Source organism: Heptranchias perlo, chromosome 5 (assembly GCF_035084215.1).
Source record: "Heptranchias perlo isolate sHepPer1 chromosome 5, sHepPer1.hap1, whole genome shotgun sequence".
Classification (NCBI taxonomy): Eukaryota; Metazoa; Chordata; class Chondrichthyes; order Hexanchiformes; family Hexanchidae; genus Heptranchias; species Heptranchias perlo.
Window position 1 is genome coordinate 76,852,780 of NC_090329.1, and position 17,263 is coordinate 76,870,042.

At 39.1% G+C, this 17,263-nt stretch overlaps 1 protein-coding gene across 2 annotated transcripts; it reads right to left on the reverse strand.

Annotated features, from left to right (window-relative positions):
• Positions 1 to 3,192: 3,192 nt before the first annotated feature.
• On the reverse strand, positions 3,193 to 14,305 carry vgll2a (vestigial-like family member 2a). 2 transcript variants are annotated; one of them, XM_067984687.1, is made up of 4 exons: positions 14,071 to 14,305; positions 13,011 to 13,299; positions 10,669 to 11,142; positions 3,193 to 4,404 (listed from the first exon to the last, which is right to left on the reverse strand). In XM_067984687.1, exons 1-4 carry the CDS (start codon positions 14,149 to 14,151, stop codon positions 4,364 to 4,366), a joined length of 885 nt encoding a protein of 294 aa, XP_067840788.1. In that variant the 5' UTR covers positions 14,152 to 14,305; the 3' UTR covers positions 3,193 to 4,363. The 2 variants fall into 2 exon arrangements, with proteins under 2 accessions (XP_067840788.1, XP_067840787.1); XM_067984686.1 differs by having other exon boundaries at positions 3,193 to 4,549.
• Positions 14,306 to 17,263: the final 2,958 nt, after the last annotated feature.

Sequence of the window (17,263 nt, forward strand, 5' to 3'; positions counted from 1 at the left end):
TTCGGGCATGTGCTGGTCGTCCAGCGCTGAGTGTAGACCAAAATCTATCCCCACGGGGTGATCAGTTTAGATTGATACTATATCCACCTCAGTTTGCTGGATACACTATCAATTTGCAGCCAGCAGCACCTTGTTTATACTGCTTGCCCATGAATTTCCCAGGCCCAGGTCAGAGCCTGTTTACCTGCAGATACAGAGCTCTGCTCCTGGCCAGTAAATTTTTTAAAGTGTTGAGAGTGCTGGCAAGAATGTCCACACTCACAACACATTTAAGTAAGCTCTCCTTCAGTTTACAAATAATCCAGGTTAATGGATTTCCCCAAACACTCTTTAAACTGGGCTAGTGTCAAACCCAAGAGATGTGAGACAGCATCCAAGGGGTGTCACACTACTCTCTGGAGTCAGCTTGAGACCCGATTCTGGAATTGTTGCCACTTTTTTGAAATGCTGTAAAATGGAGACTGTTTTGCAGTATAACTTCACGCCTAGATTCTGTACCTGTATGATGCAAACGGTGTGTTCAATTGACACAAAGTCTGCGGTATGATTGATGCTTTAGATTGGCGACTCGGTGCTCAAATGAACCAGATTATGAGTCCTGTGATTTAATTCATTTAAACCAAAGGGATTTTAAAGATGTCATTCATTCATTTGTGAGGAGAGATGAGAGCCAGTTCACACGACCGATGGTAGAGCAGTAAGATCGTGTGTTCCACACTTACATTAGTCCTCGTATTAGCTGGATACAAAATAATTAATTTCTTTGCCACTAATTAATCATATGTGTGAACAGAACATTCAGCTGATGACCTGTGAGTTTAATCGTTCACGCCACCTTATTTCCTTATTCGACTGTTTCCCCACTATCTGTTCTGTAAATATTTTTTATATATCCATACTGGTGATTTAATAAAAAATAAACAAATGTTAAACGTGCGGTAATAAGTAAACTACTTCATGACAGCAGCGTGATTTATTATATATCACTTTTTTGAGATTGACAATAACTTTAATATAAACTTTATATTACATTGCAAACCAGAATATTTCCTCAGCTTTGTGCAGCGTTATGGTTTCACCAGAGCTGATTTCTTCAGCTAGCCTGTAAAATATAATCACAAACTATCAAAATAACCCATCTCTTAGTTCCCAGGGCGACACACGAGATAGTTTAAAACCCACTTTTACGTTCGCAAATAATCTACTACCTCTGTCTAAAAACCTCAGACTGGACCGGAGGTACTTTATTGATCGGATCTATTTTAACTGGAGATTACCTAGTATGTTCTCGTGTCAACTAATCACGTAAACCACTTCTATAATCGGGACCTCACAATGTTTTCCGGCTTTTCGGGAGCTCATCACGCGATCCGATCCACCCCGACAAGGTTGTCTGCTCTGTTTGAAATGGTCACATGCCGTTGAAAGCGGGATCTCATTGCCCCGTGGCTTTACAAGAGGTCATTTCTTGAGACAACTGTGCTGTTTCGGTCCCGCGCTCTTTCCTTTTTAGGTTATGAGGGCTGTGTGGTGGAATTGACACTGACTGACGGCCGCACTCCGGCCCCAATTAGCACCCAATAATTTATTAGCTTCCACTTGCAGATTATGCGTTAACTTTACAAATATTCCAACCATGGAAACATTAGCTAGCGAGTGCTCCCTCTCAAATATCAGGCACCTTGGAACCGATTCATTTCACAGGCTTTGCAATCAACCCTGAGAAGGAGAGGTATGTTGTCTCAACAGCGTGCAGATCATAACCGGATAAATTCAAAAATACCGCACTTACACGGATTTGTCGGCATGCTCTCTGCAGTAGATGCAGAATTACCATTCGCACAATGAACCATTCCTAACACCGCAGCGGGTCTTATTATTGTCAAGTGAACAAGACATACTTTTCATTCCATCTTTTCACACTTCTTGTTGATACGTTTCCTCAGCAAGTACCACAAACTATTAGTTTATTAGCATTCAAAGTAAATGTGGTTAGGTTAATGTATCCAGTATTAACGTTAATGTTGTAACCAATTTGTTGGTCTAACACATCGTGAAATTGACAGTTGATTATGGAAATTAACTGCTGGGGAATTTCAGATGTTTTAAGTTTACCGTCTTCAGTTCTGGTGCGATTAATGTTTTAACCCTTCGTCCCATTCTTAGAAAAAAAACATACACACAATGAAACACTTGAAAGATGGGATAGAGGAGCTGATGTCTTAACGAAATAAAAACGGAGGGAAATTCCGATTCTGTGCTCGCCAACCCGCGATTTTCTGACCATGAAAGTGAATAGGCGGAACGTCGCGGGCTGGTGGGTGCAGAGCCGGAATTTAAATATGAACTACCATATTGAACCAGTCGGTATTATTGGTGTCTGCAAGGACTTATAGACACAGTGGACGACTGCCTCTGTTGGGTTTCTCTGCAGCCTTTGCCTGTTCCCGCGGTATTTCCCTGCTCCCCAGATTAGAAAGTACTGAATATTACTTACTCATATTTAGGTAACTTTCCAATGCGAGAGAAGGAAAGGGACGAATTAAAGAACTCCTTGCTCTGGACTTTGAAATACCCCTTCCCCATTTGCTTATTGCCCACGGTTAAACAGGTGAAGCCTTGGTGCTGGACTAGCTTTGAACAGTGGCCGCCGGTGAGACAGCGAGGGATTCTTTTTCAAAAGACATCTGTGCAAACATTTTAAAAAATCGTCAGTTTTACATGACTGAGGGGTATTTACCTTGGGGGGCGGGGGGATAATAACGGCGAGGTTATGAAGCCGAACAGTCGAATGAATTCTCAACGACAATTTATACACATGCAAAGTACTCTGAGGGCTGGTGGAAAACTGTTCTAAACAGCTCACCAAATGAAGGAAAGTTGGAGAGGAATAAAACCGTCATAATGTGGAGACTTGAAGGGAAAGTAAGAATGTTATATTCTCACCAAAATGAATGGGGCGGGTTAAAGTCATCAGGCAAGTTAACCCCCTGGTTATAAGTAGCGGCATTAAGCGCCTTGACTCTCCGGTGTGCGGTCTCAGAAAGCACTCCCGGCCCTCAGCCACTGCTGATCAGTAACACCAATATTTCGTTCTCATTCATAGTTAATAGGAACATAGGAAATGTCTCCTAATAAGCCGCTGTTATTACAGTTGAAACTAAAGATTCATAAATAATGTAAATCTCAGGGTATATAAAAGCAGTGCTTATATTTTGTAATGCACGAAATTTGGTTGCAAACTCCATCAATTTACAACCCGAGAGGCAGGAAATATCCAAAATTCAGTTCCCGGCCTCAATTCACATCCTCAAACGGCAAAGTTTAATGAATGAACAAACATAGAAATAAAATTAATAAATATTCACACTTAAAAACGAGCATCGCCTTGTCAAAATAGTAAAATTTTATACAATCTATTTTTACAGAGGGTTTTTTTAAACTACTTTTATTTCGCGAATGACCAGACTTTTATTCAGCGCACTTTGACAGTTACAAAGCAATCTCCAAAACAGCTCAAATGGCAACAATCACAAAAAAAATACCAACACACCCAGAATAAAAAGTTTCAGTAACTGGAGCTCATCTGTCAAAAAAGAAATGCTGGTGTAACCTGAAATTGCTTCCACCCCCGCCCTTGTCAGCTCCCAGACTCTGGGAAGCTCTGCCCCACGCCCCCCTCCCGCACCTTCACTGGGAGCCCAGCAGTTTGCACAGTTGTTCGAAACAGCTGCTCCACTCCAGCCGCGGCAGATCAGGTGGCTGCGGGGAAGGCAGTGCAAGGCTTGTTGTATTCGACCTCATTAAAACTCTCCATTTTAATGGATTTTTAATCGTCAAACGGTTTATGAAAAAAAATGCAGTGCCTCTCAGGACGAATCCGCCAGTCTGCGATGTGCTGCATTCTTAAATATTTTCGGATTTGTAATGAACTTATCATCGCTTTCCTTTTGTAGTCCGGTCATCATCAGCATTGAAGCAAATACTCCTAGCACTTTAATAATGGTGAGCCCATCGAGTCTATTGGAAGGCTCCGGGCAGCTCGATCCGTAATGAAATGCTTAGGATGCGGATTCCTTGCAAACTCCTGGACGCCCATTCAACGTAGACTCGATCGAAGTAGAATTTGGTTCAGAGACCTGTTTCTTTAAAATGATTACATTTCTGAAAATGTGTTAGAATTCAACCAGTTCAAACCCGCTTCTTCTCATAATGTCCCTCAGAAGAGCAGGGTGTTGCCTTTCGAAGGATATAAGTCACATTTTTACTCTCTGTAGTCTGTCGATCGGCTGTTTGAAAAGTTTGAAGTTTTTTTTTTAAATTGTTTTTACTTTTGATTGTAGCGGTTTGTTGTGTAAAACACTCAGCTTAACAGGGGTCCACCACAAAGGGAATAACGGCGAGCTGAAACCGAGATCAAAATCTGTTACACACTGTACATAGAGGAAGAGATATGTTTCAGGTAGAAAATACAGGGCAGCCAAACGAGGTAGCTGGTGAGTGCTCTAAAACCAGTAAAGATCCTTGTTTTTTTCCTGGTGCGCCAGACCTGAGAATGTAAAAAAAAATAGGCAAAAAAAGGAAAGGGTATGTAAGCAGAACAGGGACAGAATATAGAACTAGAGCTACGCTCTGAAAGTTAGAACACATAAGGCATTGAAACAATAAGACAGAAAGAAATTCCACCCAAAGCGGCCAAACGCACACAGACAATAAACAAGAGATCAGACAAAGTACACAACTGCTCAGAGGAACAGAAACACCTGATCGCAGATCACGGAAACAACTCGTTTCTGAGTTAACTGCTGCACTAAGACTTCCCATTATATTTATGTTACAGATAATTTTTTTAGTAGGGATAAATACACAAGTTGTTGATACCCATTTTGGACCCCACCAAGTGCAATTTAAACATTTCACGTCGTTAAATTACCCAGATTGTTTTGAATTTAGATTAACAATACAACTTGTAAAAAGCAGTTTCACTGAAAACGACAGACATACATTCCCATGTTGTCAAAACACATTCCTACTGCAATCTACACATATTAATATAGCTTAGATATCTAACTATGCCCCCCAAAATTATAAATATGTCTGAGCATTTCGTTCATCTCGTTCTCAGACAGCACAAACGGTGTACTCTGTATACACTGTACTTATTTCTTCTTGTAAACTTTGCTGTTTCAATAAATCTGCCGAATAAGATTATATTGTCTACAGAGAAACCTATATTCTCTGAGTAACTTACCTTAATGTGTCAATGAAAGGATAAACCATATCGTACTGTGACAGCCACATACGAGTGCTGAATACTCACAAAATTGCAACCTTTCTCTAATTTAGTAAATTTCAAAATGTAACATTTACTTAACCATTAGTGGGATCTGATATTGAGAGATCTGATGTGCCTAAGCTGAAAATCAATTACTGGTCATTTTCCCGAATAGGGAAATCTCTGCAGCCGGGAAATATCATCGAAGAAGTTCTGAATTCGTGTTATTAAGTAATTACGATTGAAAATTTAGAATTCTTTGGGAGGCTTCAACAAATGATTTGGTCTCTGTGGCTCAAGCAATGTGATGTAAGTATGAGCAGCTCTATTCACCGAATTTGAACAGTTCAAGTTTCACTGCACACAAGTGATTAAATAAACACCCGCTAACATTGTATCTCTATACGCTTTACTCGGCCCTATTTATGTCGCCTTTACTTTCTTACTTCGGCATTTTCTAAACAACCTGCACGTAAATGAATCGACTGTTAGACACACGATACATGATTTCTGCGGCATCTATTTTTATTATATTTATCGAAACATTTCCCTCCAATAATTTACACGTAACTCATGTATCAACATTTATAGTCTGTCAATCAGAGAAAGCGGAGACAACCGTTAATTATATGCATAAGTGTATCTGGTTAGTTTATATGCATTTATCAAATCATATTATTTATGCACAGACAATACTATTTATTCCACCACAGTATTTATAGCTACACACTTGCACCTGTGCTTTAAATTTATAGGGTGGAATCATATCGGGCATGTACATACCAATGACAGAGTTATTTCACTGACTATAGACAAGGAGCAATACTGGCACATGTTATCAAATTGGAAGTACTGGGATATGCGAAGAATAATACTTATATCAGACACAGGTAACTTTGGGAACTGAATGGTGCAGTGCGTTCGTACTCTGTGTTTTCACATCTAAAGCTTGGGTTTGAATCGAGTCCAGACTAATGGGACATACATCTCTCTTCTATGCCAGCTGTAAAGTCCTAGGTGAAATAACTTTAATGGGTGGTCACGACATAATTCCCAAATAGCTCCATGGCACACAACTGTTCATAATTTGACACAAATCTCATACAGCGACCAAATAATGACTGGTGAGCAGCAGGAGGCACTCTTCTGAAATTGGGATTAAGAGACATTTATGGGACAGAGAAGATGGAACATCTAACCTATGTTCCAGGTGACTTTGGAGCACTCAAGGCTGACATTGGCTGCCAGCAGTGGCATCCCTCACATGCAGAAAAAACATAAATTTAAAATAATTGAATATAATTCATTGAATGGATTATGTAATTTTGGTTTTGAAAATAATTCCATTCAAAATCATTAATGCGTCCTTGAAATCTAGGCTTGAATTTATTCAGTAAAATATGGTCAGGTGATATAATACATCATACGTAGAGTTATTGTTCAACATTATCTTACTAACAATGCACTTACATTGCCTAGATGTGGAGTTTTGTGTGTACATCATTATGAAAGTGGTAGTAAAACTTGGGAGTCAGCTTGACCCCACAAGCACACCAACATTACAACAGTGACTACACTTCAAAAATACTTAATTGGCTGTAAAGCACTGTGAAAGGCACTATATAAATACATGTCTTTCTTTCTCTAAAGCCACAGATGTGAGACTATCTCTAGTTACTGCTTGGTTGAATATGGATCTGGGCCTGTGGGAAGCCACACTAAAAGTGCTCCAGTGGTTCTATTGGGATCTTTATAAATTCACTTTTAAGTGTTTTTAATGTTAGTAAAAGGTGGATATTCCTGACATTCTTTTATACATTTAAAAAAAATAACCACATTGGGAGCAGAGCTCACTGTATGCTTCCAAGCACACATGCACAGAGCTCCTTGACATTAGATTTAATATGAGGTGCAGCTGGAAATATAACATAAATCTGACAGCCATGCATTGCACCCCAAAGATAGCATCCGAGGCCAATATTTGCAGTATAACTTCAGATTATTACAGATCTCAACAAAAGTGTGTTACAATATTTAAATCCATTAAAGGATATTTTCCACTTTAGGGTTGTAAATCTGGCAGTGGAAAATATGAAAGAGCAAGGAGTTACTATCCTTTCACATCACACTGTAGGGTAAGTTTTCACCTTTAGTGCTTCCAGTGCAGAACTTTGTATACTGGAACTGCATATAAGAAATTTGAGTGTGTGCCCAATTCATGGGCCTAGATTCCTGATATGCACTTCTGTCACACAAAGCTAAGGCTGCATTTACACTATGACTTTAGCATTAGTGCAAAGTTTAAATGAAGCCTTAATGACTACAGTACAAGGGTACAATAAAATACACAGTGTTTGCAAATGTCTGGCAATAATGCAAAATATTTGCCTCAAGTTTTCAATGATGGTCTATTGTATTGCCAATCGAATAAAATTCCACTTCTGATCTATCATTTAAGAAAGTAAGAATTTGGTCAGGGCAAAGATAATCAAAGTGTATTGAGAAGTCGCCGATTTGTATGACAGCATATCACTTTAATTACCTGAATCACTTTACACACATTGTGTTAAATCAAAGCTTCCATTAATTGAATATTTGGATTCAGCATACAACCAGTTAACCTTTCCTTGCTCATGGCACACTGTATTGACATTTTTAAATCAGTCTAAACAATATGATATTGATCATCACAATTTTAAAGGCCTGACAGCTTATCGCTCAAGGTTTCATCACACTGTCCTTTATTAATAAACACTCTTCTACAAATCAACACTTTCATCAGCAGGTTTTCAATAACACACTTTTTTGAAACTAATACTGGCAAGGACAACAATCGGTTCAATTCATTGCGACATGTATTACTGTTTGTAAAGAGAAACCATATAGCATAACCTAATATTAAACATTATTGTTCCTGACACCATCCATGCTGCTCTTCATTTGTGAATCCAACTGGAAAAGTGAAGGGATGCCCATATTTTGATAACATTTTGCTACTCATGTCTCCACTAGTATAAAGCCTTGCAATGCGTTGTTAAATTTATTTGCATGGAGGCTAAAGTTTGAATTTCAGATTATTTCAGCTATCAGCTACAAAGGATGTCTCTGTGATCATGTTTTTTTCAGCCACAATCAATTAATTAATATCACAAATCTATACTTGAATATATTTGTATGTCTTTTTATCCCAACTCCCAGGTTGCATTCATTTCTATAGAAGTTCATTTAAGTAACAGCATAACGGGCATGCTTCTCAAAAATTTAGTTTTCCAATCTATATCCTAGTCTTGAAATACTAATCGGACTAGTGTTTATTTATCTCCTACAGTCTAGTCAAACATCATACTCTAAGGTTATTAAGCCACTTTTGTTTTAACAGCCCTATGACTGTAGCAAGTTTCGACCTGAAATAGTAACCTGTATTTTCTCTTCCAGATACTCACAGATCTACTCTGTATTTCCAGAATTTTCAGTTTTTATTTCAGATTTTTAGTGGTCACAGTTATTTTTTCCTCTTTTTAACATTACAGCAGTATTCCCTGCTTATAGTGTAAACTCTATGCCAGTCAGTACTGGAGAATCTCAAACCATAATAAGGCTAAACCCTGATAGGAAGATCTACCATGAGTGTGAAATAATAAAGTTTGATTTTTTTTCTCCACATACACATTTGGAATACAATGCAGACTATGAATGTTTCAGCAATTTGTTGTTTCATGATTTTTTAATATTACAGTTCACGTCAAGTGATTTAATATGCTTTTAAGTCCTACATAATAAAATTGGTGATATCCAATTGCATAGGGCAAGAATAAACAATGAAAGCAGAATAAAAGAAAAACTATTTTAAATGAAAAGTCACTGCCTAGTTCCATATTAAATGATAATACATGTCCGGTATGTGAATATAAAATAGTAATTCTACCTTGGGGTTTAGAGAATGAATAAACTACTAAATCAAACCATTTGATCATCTAAAGGCGTTGATGGGTTGCTGCAATATAACTAACATACAAATATGCATTGTCCTATGTTTTAAAGTAGTGCATTATTTCTCATTAAAATTCTCTCTTCCTGTCAACTGATCCCATAAATCACAGTCTAGTGCTATGAAACATTCCCTTCCTGTCACATTACACAGAGCTCCATGGCAAATGTTGGTAATCATAATAGTGATGATTATGGGAAATGAAAGCTCTGACAGCAAATCTCCAGTCAGAAGCTCAGAAAATTCATTAATTAAATAACAAGTCAATGCTCTTGTTCCTCCTAAACTGCAAATATACTGTCCTACATGATTTTCTTCCTCAGTACATCCTCATTATGTTGAAATAAAGACTCATAACAGTTTCATATCTAAATTATTCTTTCCTAGGACCTCAAGATTGTAGAACTCCTTACCTTCTTCAATCTTCTCCTTATAAGTTTCAGGCTTTTAAAACCCAATCTTAATGTCACCAAATTGCTATTAGCTGATTTATCGCTCTTAATCTTTTCAGCCTTGTTGGTGCTCTCACCTATGAACCTTGGCCATTCATCCTGGTTTCTCAGTAAAACAAAAACTGTGTTTAGTAAGCTGTTTAGTGCTTATGGGCCTTCTCATGGTTGTAGTAGACTATCTGGGTTCACAGCAATGTAAGCTCCTTTGAATTTTGCTCTTTGTGAACACTTTGGCAGAGTAATATTTCTAAAATAAATTACATAACAGGCTCCCTACATATTTTATAGCCTGGGCTAAGGGACTGGTCCGTATCACTTGTGGCCTGCAGGAGAACATTACCATCAAAGAGGATATATAAGAGCTTGCAACACAGTCCTAGTAATTGCTTTATTCCTAGTTTCCCCTCTTCTCTCTTTAAAGGTGCTGACACACGCTGGAATATAGTTCCATGAGTGCCAACCATTCTTTCACACATTGCAAATCATTCTCTATGTGTGTGCTTGGACAATGAATTTAAGTGGGTTATTTTACTGTGAAAGGCATCACATTTGAGCCTAATCCTAGCTTCATCTCACAAATACAGCAGGGATCACTGAATAGCTCCCTACCCAGGGCTCTGAGTCCAGTCTTAGCACCCCTACTGGCACCAAGGCTGAGGTCAACTAATTCACTATACTGGGGATCAAACCTGAGACCTTCCTGATCTGTATGGCTCGGTTCTACACTGGGTAGTGCATTTATCAATTGAACCATTGCAGGAACTTTTTAATCTTTATTGAACTGACTACATAATATCCTTTTTGCTCAGTCTGTTACAGACTACACTTAATATGTATTCCTCACTCCTGATAATGTGAACTGGTTTTACATCTAACAGAAGACAAACGCTTTCAGCATTTGGAACCTTTGCTGTTCCTTGATCTCTGCATGCACTGTCTTTGGAGGTATTTACCTGCATCCACATTGAGGTTGAGGGTTTGGCTCATGTCACTGGTTGGCCCTGTGAAGGCCCCTGTGGTCCATGCAGTGGTAGTGTCACTCTTGGCTAGGTCGCACTGGGGTGTAGGGACAGCAGGAAGCCGGTGTGGCCTCACTGAAGGCACTAACAGTGAACTGTAGCGTGGGTCAAAAGGTGTACCCACCCCGTATACATCATGCATGCTAGGCCGTGTGTAGACAGAGCTCTGTGCACTGATGGCACTTCCCAATGAGTAGTGATGGTGGTGCCAGGGCTCAGGGGCTCCTTGGTGCAGATGAGTGTGCAAAGAGGCACTTGAGTATGGGTCAGCTCCAAAGGGCAGCTCAGTGGGAGCTCCAGCCAGGGCATTGCCTAGACTGCTACTTAGACTTGCTGAAATGGAGGGCTGATAAGTGCTGTTCCAGAAAGAAGGAGGAAAACACCGTTGGTTCATTGGGAATGCTCCCTCTGCAAAGAAAGAAGAGATAATGGAATTATTAATAATTATCAATAACAGTGAATAAAATCAACTAGTATAGAAATTATTTTCTCATTAACAACCAAATTATGTACATTTCCGCAATAAAACAACCAGCATAGGATATCTCACTTTACTTTGTGAAAGTGAATGTCAGTTTCAATTTGGCTATTTTAACAATACTCAGCATTATTACTCTCAAGAAGTGAGGAAAAATCTTGCAAACAAGTATGATTGGCAGCAGTTTTTGTTTCCCAGTTAAAGCGTTTTGGGGGAAAGAGAAATTGCTATAATATTAACAATTGAAGTGGTTGGTGGAAAGCAGAAAGTATTTATAGCAAAATAGGGTATAAAAGCCAAAATTAAACAGCATCAGAGATCACAAGCTGGACAGTGCAGTTCTTCAGCATGCCCCGTTTAGGCAAAGCAGTATATTGCAAAGATGATGATTATACCGAAAGAAGCAATTCTTGCATTTATTCAAATTTTCATTTTTAAAATAAAATCATTATTTATAGTAAAGGCAATCAATTAAAATCTTTTCCCTTAAAACGTTGTTCAAAGGTCCGATTGGTAATAGGATTTATCCCTTAAATAGAAATACAAACTCTTTAGGCAACACAATGTCAAATGTACCCCAAAGAATTGCACATTTTCACTTTCCAAAAACCTCTTCAAAATATTATAAGAATGTTTTGCCTTAGAACCGATGCTATGTTGTTTGAGGCAGTTACAGGGACGTGTTCTAGTGAAATCGAAGTATCATCTGATTTTCATATGATGCGATCGAATTCATTTTAGAAATACTGTGTACTGAAGAGTTACTTGAGAATGGAAGACCTATGGGAACTGGCAATTTCTTCTTTTAAAAAAACTGTCTTTTTACATTATTTTCGATTTCAAAATTTGGATTTGAAAATTATTTATGGTTATCTGAAAAAGTCTCATTGAGAGTAACTTCTGGCTATTGCTATTTAGAACCCACATTTCCATTCCAAATAGCAATATCAACTTATTATGAGAGCTAATATGAACAAATGATAGATCTAAACACGAGCAGCTAACGATAATTGTTGATTTGAATTAAATAATACATAATTTTACAATAAATTACTTGTGCCGAAATCCACTTAGTGTTAGTCAGGCTATATTGCAATGTGCAAAACGTCACTGAATTTACAAAGAATTTAGATAAACTGTAATTTAAGATGACGGTTAAACAAACAGACACTGCTACAACATCCAGACAAATTACATGATAGAAATTAACGAAAAGTTGGATGCTGATGACTTGCTATAAACAGTACAATTTCCACTCAAGGTTACCAATCTGATTCGGTACGACTCATGGAAGAAAAGTAGTCATGGATTTGCTGCACGTGAAATACAACGAGGATAATCTACGGGCATCTTGAGAAACGGCCGAGCCCCCGTAACTCTTGTTACTGTTGTATAATAAAACTGCCACTAGGTCACTAGCCATTGTGTCCAATATATTATTTGTAGGCATAGGGTCCAATGCACGATTAGTGAAAGGATGGAATAGATCTTATGTTTAGGTTACATGTTGTTAACGTTTATAGTCAATCTAATATATAACTTACTGCGCACAGTGCTTACCTCTATTCGTGTGAAAATCAGAATTAAGTAAAATTTCCAAGTAGAACGGTTCATTATTTCTAAAACTTCGAGCGAATGTCCCTCAATTTGACGATAACGATTTCAGTAATTTTATGGAACACAATAGGATCATTGACCCAGTAAAGGAAACTTACGTTTTCGAAGATTTATTTTTTCTTATATTGCAGTTCTAACAACAGAATATTGGTAGTTAATTTATGGCTTGTACTGAACCCACCTCTCCAAGAACTCGTGCTTCCTCTTGTGGATTTGGAGCCACTGCTGGCAGGAGTGTAACTGCTGGGCTGGCTTAATGCCCTTGTAAAATGTTCATCAACAACACTGCTAATGTCACCCTGGAAGTAAGTGAAGAGTACGCATCGAGAGCTGAGGTATTCCGCTTCAGGTGGACGCTCTTTTTCGTTGCTCGATTCTTCCTCTTTGATTGTAGAGCCATGTACAGAAAATGATCCACTGATGTTTGTACTGTCCGCCGCCTCTTGCATTTTCGAGTAAAAGGCTAGTTTCTGCAGAAGAAGAGGGAAACCCTAAATCACAGCACCGTGTGAAGCAACTAATTCATTGAATCAGCAGTGACTAAATCTAGAGCTCTGGTGTGTAAGGAGTTTCAATCCTATAGTTTGGAACTTATAATAATGTATTTGTTCCTCAATGAATTGTGATTACTTACAGTCTTGAGATTTCGTTCAATTCTATATATTAGATAACTAAATCTAAATGCACAATCAACAATAAAAATCTGACTGGGACACAGTAATTCTTGATGGCTATATTATTAATTTTTTTAAAACTTGCGCAGGACTGGACTTTTCCAATCTACACGATTTCCAGGACAGTAGGTCTGTTAAAAATGAGTCCCACGAGACTTCATCACGATTTCAAATATAGAATAACGGCAGCTAAATAAACCCATGCACCAGAGTTGGATATTGACTGTCAGAGGTGAAAGGAGAGTGGGAAAAGTCTGTCTCGCTGGGGAGAAAACTCAAAGCGAACGCCGTTAAGTTTATTGGTGCAACTTTATTGGGAGCCGGGAAACGGGTCGAATAGAGGCACGACAGTTAGAATCTTAATAATGTTATATTTTCTAGAAAAAGCATTGGGCTGATTAGTGCACAGAGGAAATGTCCCAAACAACACTTTAAGGATGCATTACAATACTTCTTATAAGTCAACTGCTAATTTTAATGAAATGAATGAATTGTTGGAATAATATGTCAATCGTATCTGTATAGTACAAATTATTGATTATTGCACTACCAACTTTTTTAACGTACCTGATGGTGGTAAGGACTGTAGGCTGCTGCAAAATAAGGCTGGGGACCATACACTTGGTACATAACATCCAGACAGCTCATGGCGAAGGCTGGATTTACCAACAGGGATAAGGCGAGTTATAGTACGGGCGATGCTTCATGGGCGATCGTGTCCCATGTACGCGAACATCGCTGCTTTGGGTAAAAAGGCTAAATTCCGCCCTGTTGCCCCGGCGTCCTCCTGGCTCTCTCACTCTCTCCGATCAGACTCAGTGCAAAAAGCAACACCAAACATTTAAAGCGGACGCGTTGCGTCGCGACGTCACCGCACGTCTTCCCAACCCGGCCCCACTGAATTTACCAGGACGCCGAACAGCTAGAAGGAGGCTTTCACTGGTCAAACAGCGCAAATATGAATAAACAGGCAATTAGCATCATGTCCCCTTCACACCACATAGTACGTCCTTATTCTGATTGTATCACCTAGTCTTTCCAAACAATCGGATGCATAATATCAGAAAAAGAGACAGGACGGGTTTTTTTTTTACATTTCCATTTGGTTTCTCAATTTTAATGTAATTTATTCAAATTCTTGTTACAATCGTAATAAAATATAATTCCTTAGTTATATGAAACGATTTCAATAGGAACTTGAGTTAAAATAACTCCATGCACTATCTCATTGCGAAGCACCTGTTGGGACGTCCTATTTACTGTAATATTCCTTTCTGTTACTCACAGCTTTTCCAAAAAACGTAATATATATGTATATGTGTGTATAGAGAGAGAGGTTAGAATTTGCCAGAGTTCACATTGGGAAAGTACTTTAATCTGTTATAGTTCTTCAGCATAAATACCGAACAGAATTTAAAGATTTTCGATATTGAAAATCGCGGGCTAGAATTTCGCCATTCTTGGTGTGCTGTTGACTCGGGCACTGCAGTCAATAAGTATCATTCATGTCTGGACCGATCATCTAATCGATTCTGGGGAAATAGCATGAAGGGGTTAATTTCAGTGAAGGCCAGTTGAATACTGCAAACCTCGGTTCAGTCCACAGGCGATATGTTCCTATAAAAAGTCATAGAATCATAGAATCATAGAAGTTACAACATGGAAACAGGCCCTTCGGCCCAACATGTCCATGTCGCCCAGTTTATACCACTAAGCTAGTCCCAATTGCCTGCACTTGGCCCATATCCCTCTATACCCATCCTACCCATGTAACTGTCCAAATACTTTTTAAAAGACAAAATTGTACCCGCCTCTACTACTGCCTCTGGCAGCTCGTTCCAGACACTCACCACCCTTTGAGTGAAAAAATTGCCCCTCTGGACCCTTTTGTATCTCTCCCCTCTCACCTTAAATCTATGTCCCCTCGTTATAGACTCCCCTACCTTTGGGAAAAGATTTTGACTATCTACCTTATCTATGCCCCTCATTATTTTATAGACTTCTATAAGATCACCCCTTAACCTCCTACTCTCCAGGGAAAAAAGTCACAGTCTGTCTAACCTCTCCCTATAAGTCAAACCATCAAGTCCCGGTAGCATCCTAGTAAATCGTTTCTGCACTCTTTCTAGTCAGTTTCACATTGTCAATCTCAACACGAAGCGCCACTGGAGAATTTGGCAAATGGAAATCCTCGAGTGAGGAGGAGTTGCCTCTGAAGATTAGGTGAAATGCACTACCTTATCGATCTGAGTATTTGTTACTCTCCTCAGACACCTTGAAAATATATGTGCAGCACCTCTTATTAAACAAAATAAGTATATGCAGTACACACATAGAAGCTTCCGAATAATGTCAGGACTCGGTATGTGAATGTAGCAAAAGAAAATGCAGCCCATGTATCATAGCAGACTTCTCGAAGGTAGAGTCATGGAATCTTACAGCAAAGAATGAGGCCAATCCGTCCATCGTGACTGTGCCGGCTCTTTGAATGAGCGATCCAATTAATCTCTCTTCCCGCTCTTTCCCCACAGTCTGCAAATTTCCCCTTTTAAAGTATATATCCAATTCCTTTTTGAAAGTTGCCATTGAATCTATATTATCAATATTTGTCACAATCAATCAAAATGGGAAAAGCGATTTATGGAGCAAAATGCTGACTCTCAAGTGCCACTCATTAAGAATTATTATATTGCAGGTATCAGTTTGAGACTGGTGTGAGTTTAACGTAATGAACAATCATCAGGCTCTTTATTGCTCTTAGGTCAGCATCTGAATGCAAATTAAAGCTAATTTTAACAAAAAGCCTTTTGACTCTCTGTTAACATTTTAAATAGTCAAAATTCATTAAAAAGATCCATGTGGTCCACCTGGGAACAGATTTCAGTTTCACTGCAACCAGCTTCAAACCAAAGTGGAGTGAGGCTACCTCTTCAAGATGATCTCCCACTGCTTGTCTAAATTCAATATAACTGAAGTTATATTGCACATTTTGTATTAATCTGTTTGGGTTCAATTCAAAATGTTTAGTATGTCTGACCTAAAAACATGACGGGCGCTTAGTTTGGTTCGAAAAAGAAACCTGTTTTTATGCCATCTCCAACCACCCTTTCCTCTTCAAAGTCATTGAACATGTTATCACCTTCCAAATCTGTGCCCATCTTTCCCGCAACTTCATTTTGAACATCTCCAATCTGGTTTCCGCCCTGCCACAGCACTGAAACGGCTCTAATCAAAGCCACAAATGACATCCACTATGATTGTGACCATGATGCACTATTCCTCCTCACCCTTCTAAACCTAGCTGCAGCCTTTGCCACGGTCAACCATGCCATCCTCCTCCAAAAGCTCTCCTCTGTTATCCAGCTGTGAGATTTCTCTCACCTGGTTCCACTCTTACCCATTCAGTTGTAGCCAAACAATCCCCTGTAATGGCTTTCACACCATTACGCTTGGAGTCCACCAAGGGTATATCATTGGCCCCCTTCTATTTCTCATCTACATACTGCCTCTTGATGTCATGTTCCACATGCATGCTGATGACACCCAGCTCTAGGCCACATGACCACTCCATTGCCTCTGCTGTCAGCCTGCTTATCCAACATCCAGTCCAGGATGAGCCACAGTTTCCTCCAATTAAACATTGGGAAGACTGAAGCCACTGTCTTCAGCACCCACCACAACCTCCAATTCCTCACCACTGATTCCTCCCTCTCTCTGGCTACTGCCTCAGGCTTAACCAGACTGTTTGCAACCTCAGCAT

Coding starts and splice junctions, on each gene's coding strand:
- vgll2a (XM_067984686.1), bottom strand. CDS start 14,151: ATGAGCTGTCTGGATGTTATGTACCAAGTGTATGGTCCCCAGCCTTAT. Junction 13,300..14,070: donor ACAGTCCTTACCACCATCAG/GTACGTTAAAAA, acceptor CTTCTTCTGCAG/AAACTAGCCTTTTACTCGAA. Junction 11,143..13,010: donor AAGCACGAGTTCTTGGAGAG/GTGGGTTCAGTA, acceptor CTTTCTTTGCAG/AGGGAGCATTCCCAATGAAC.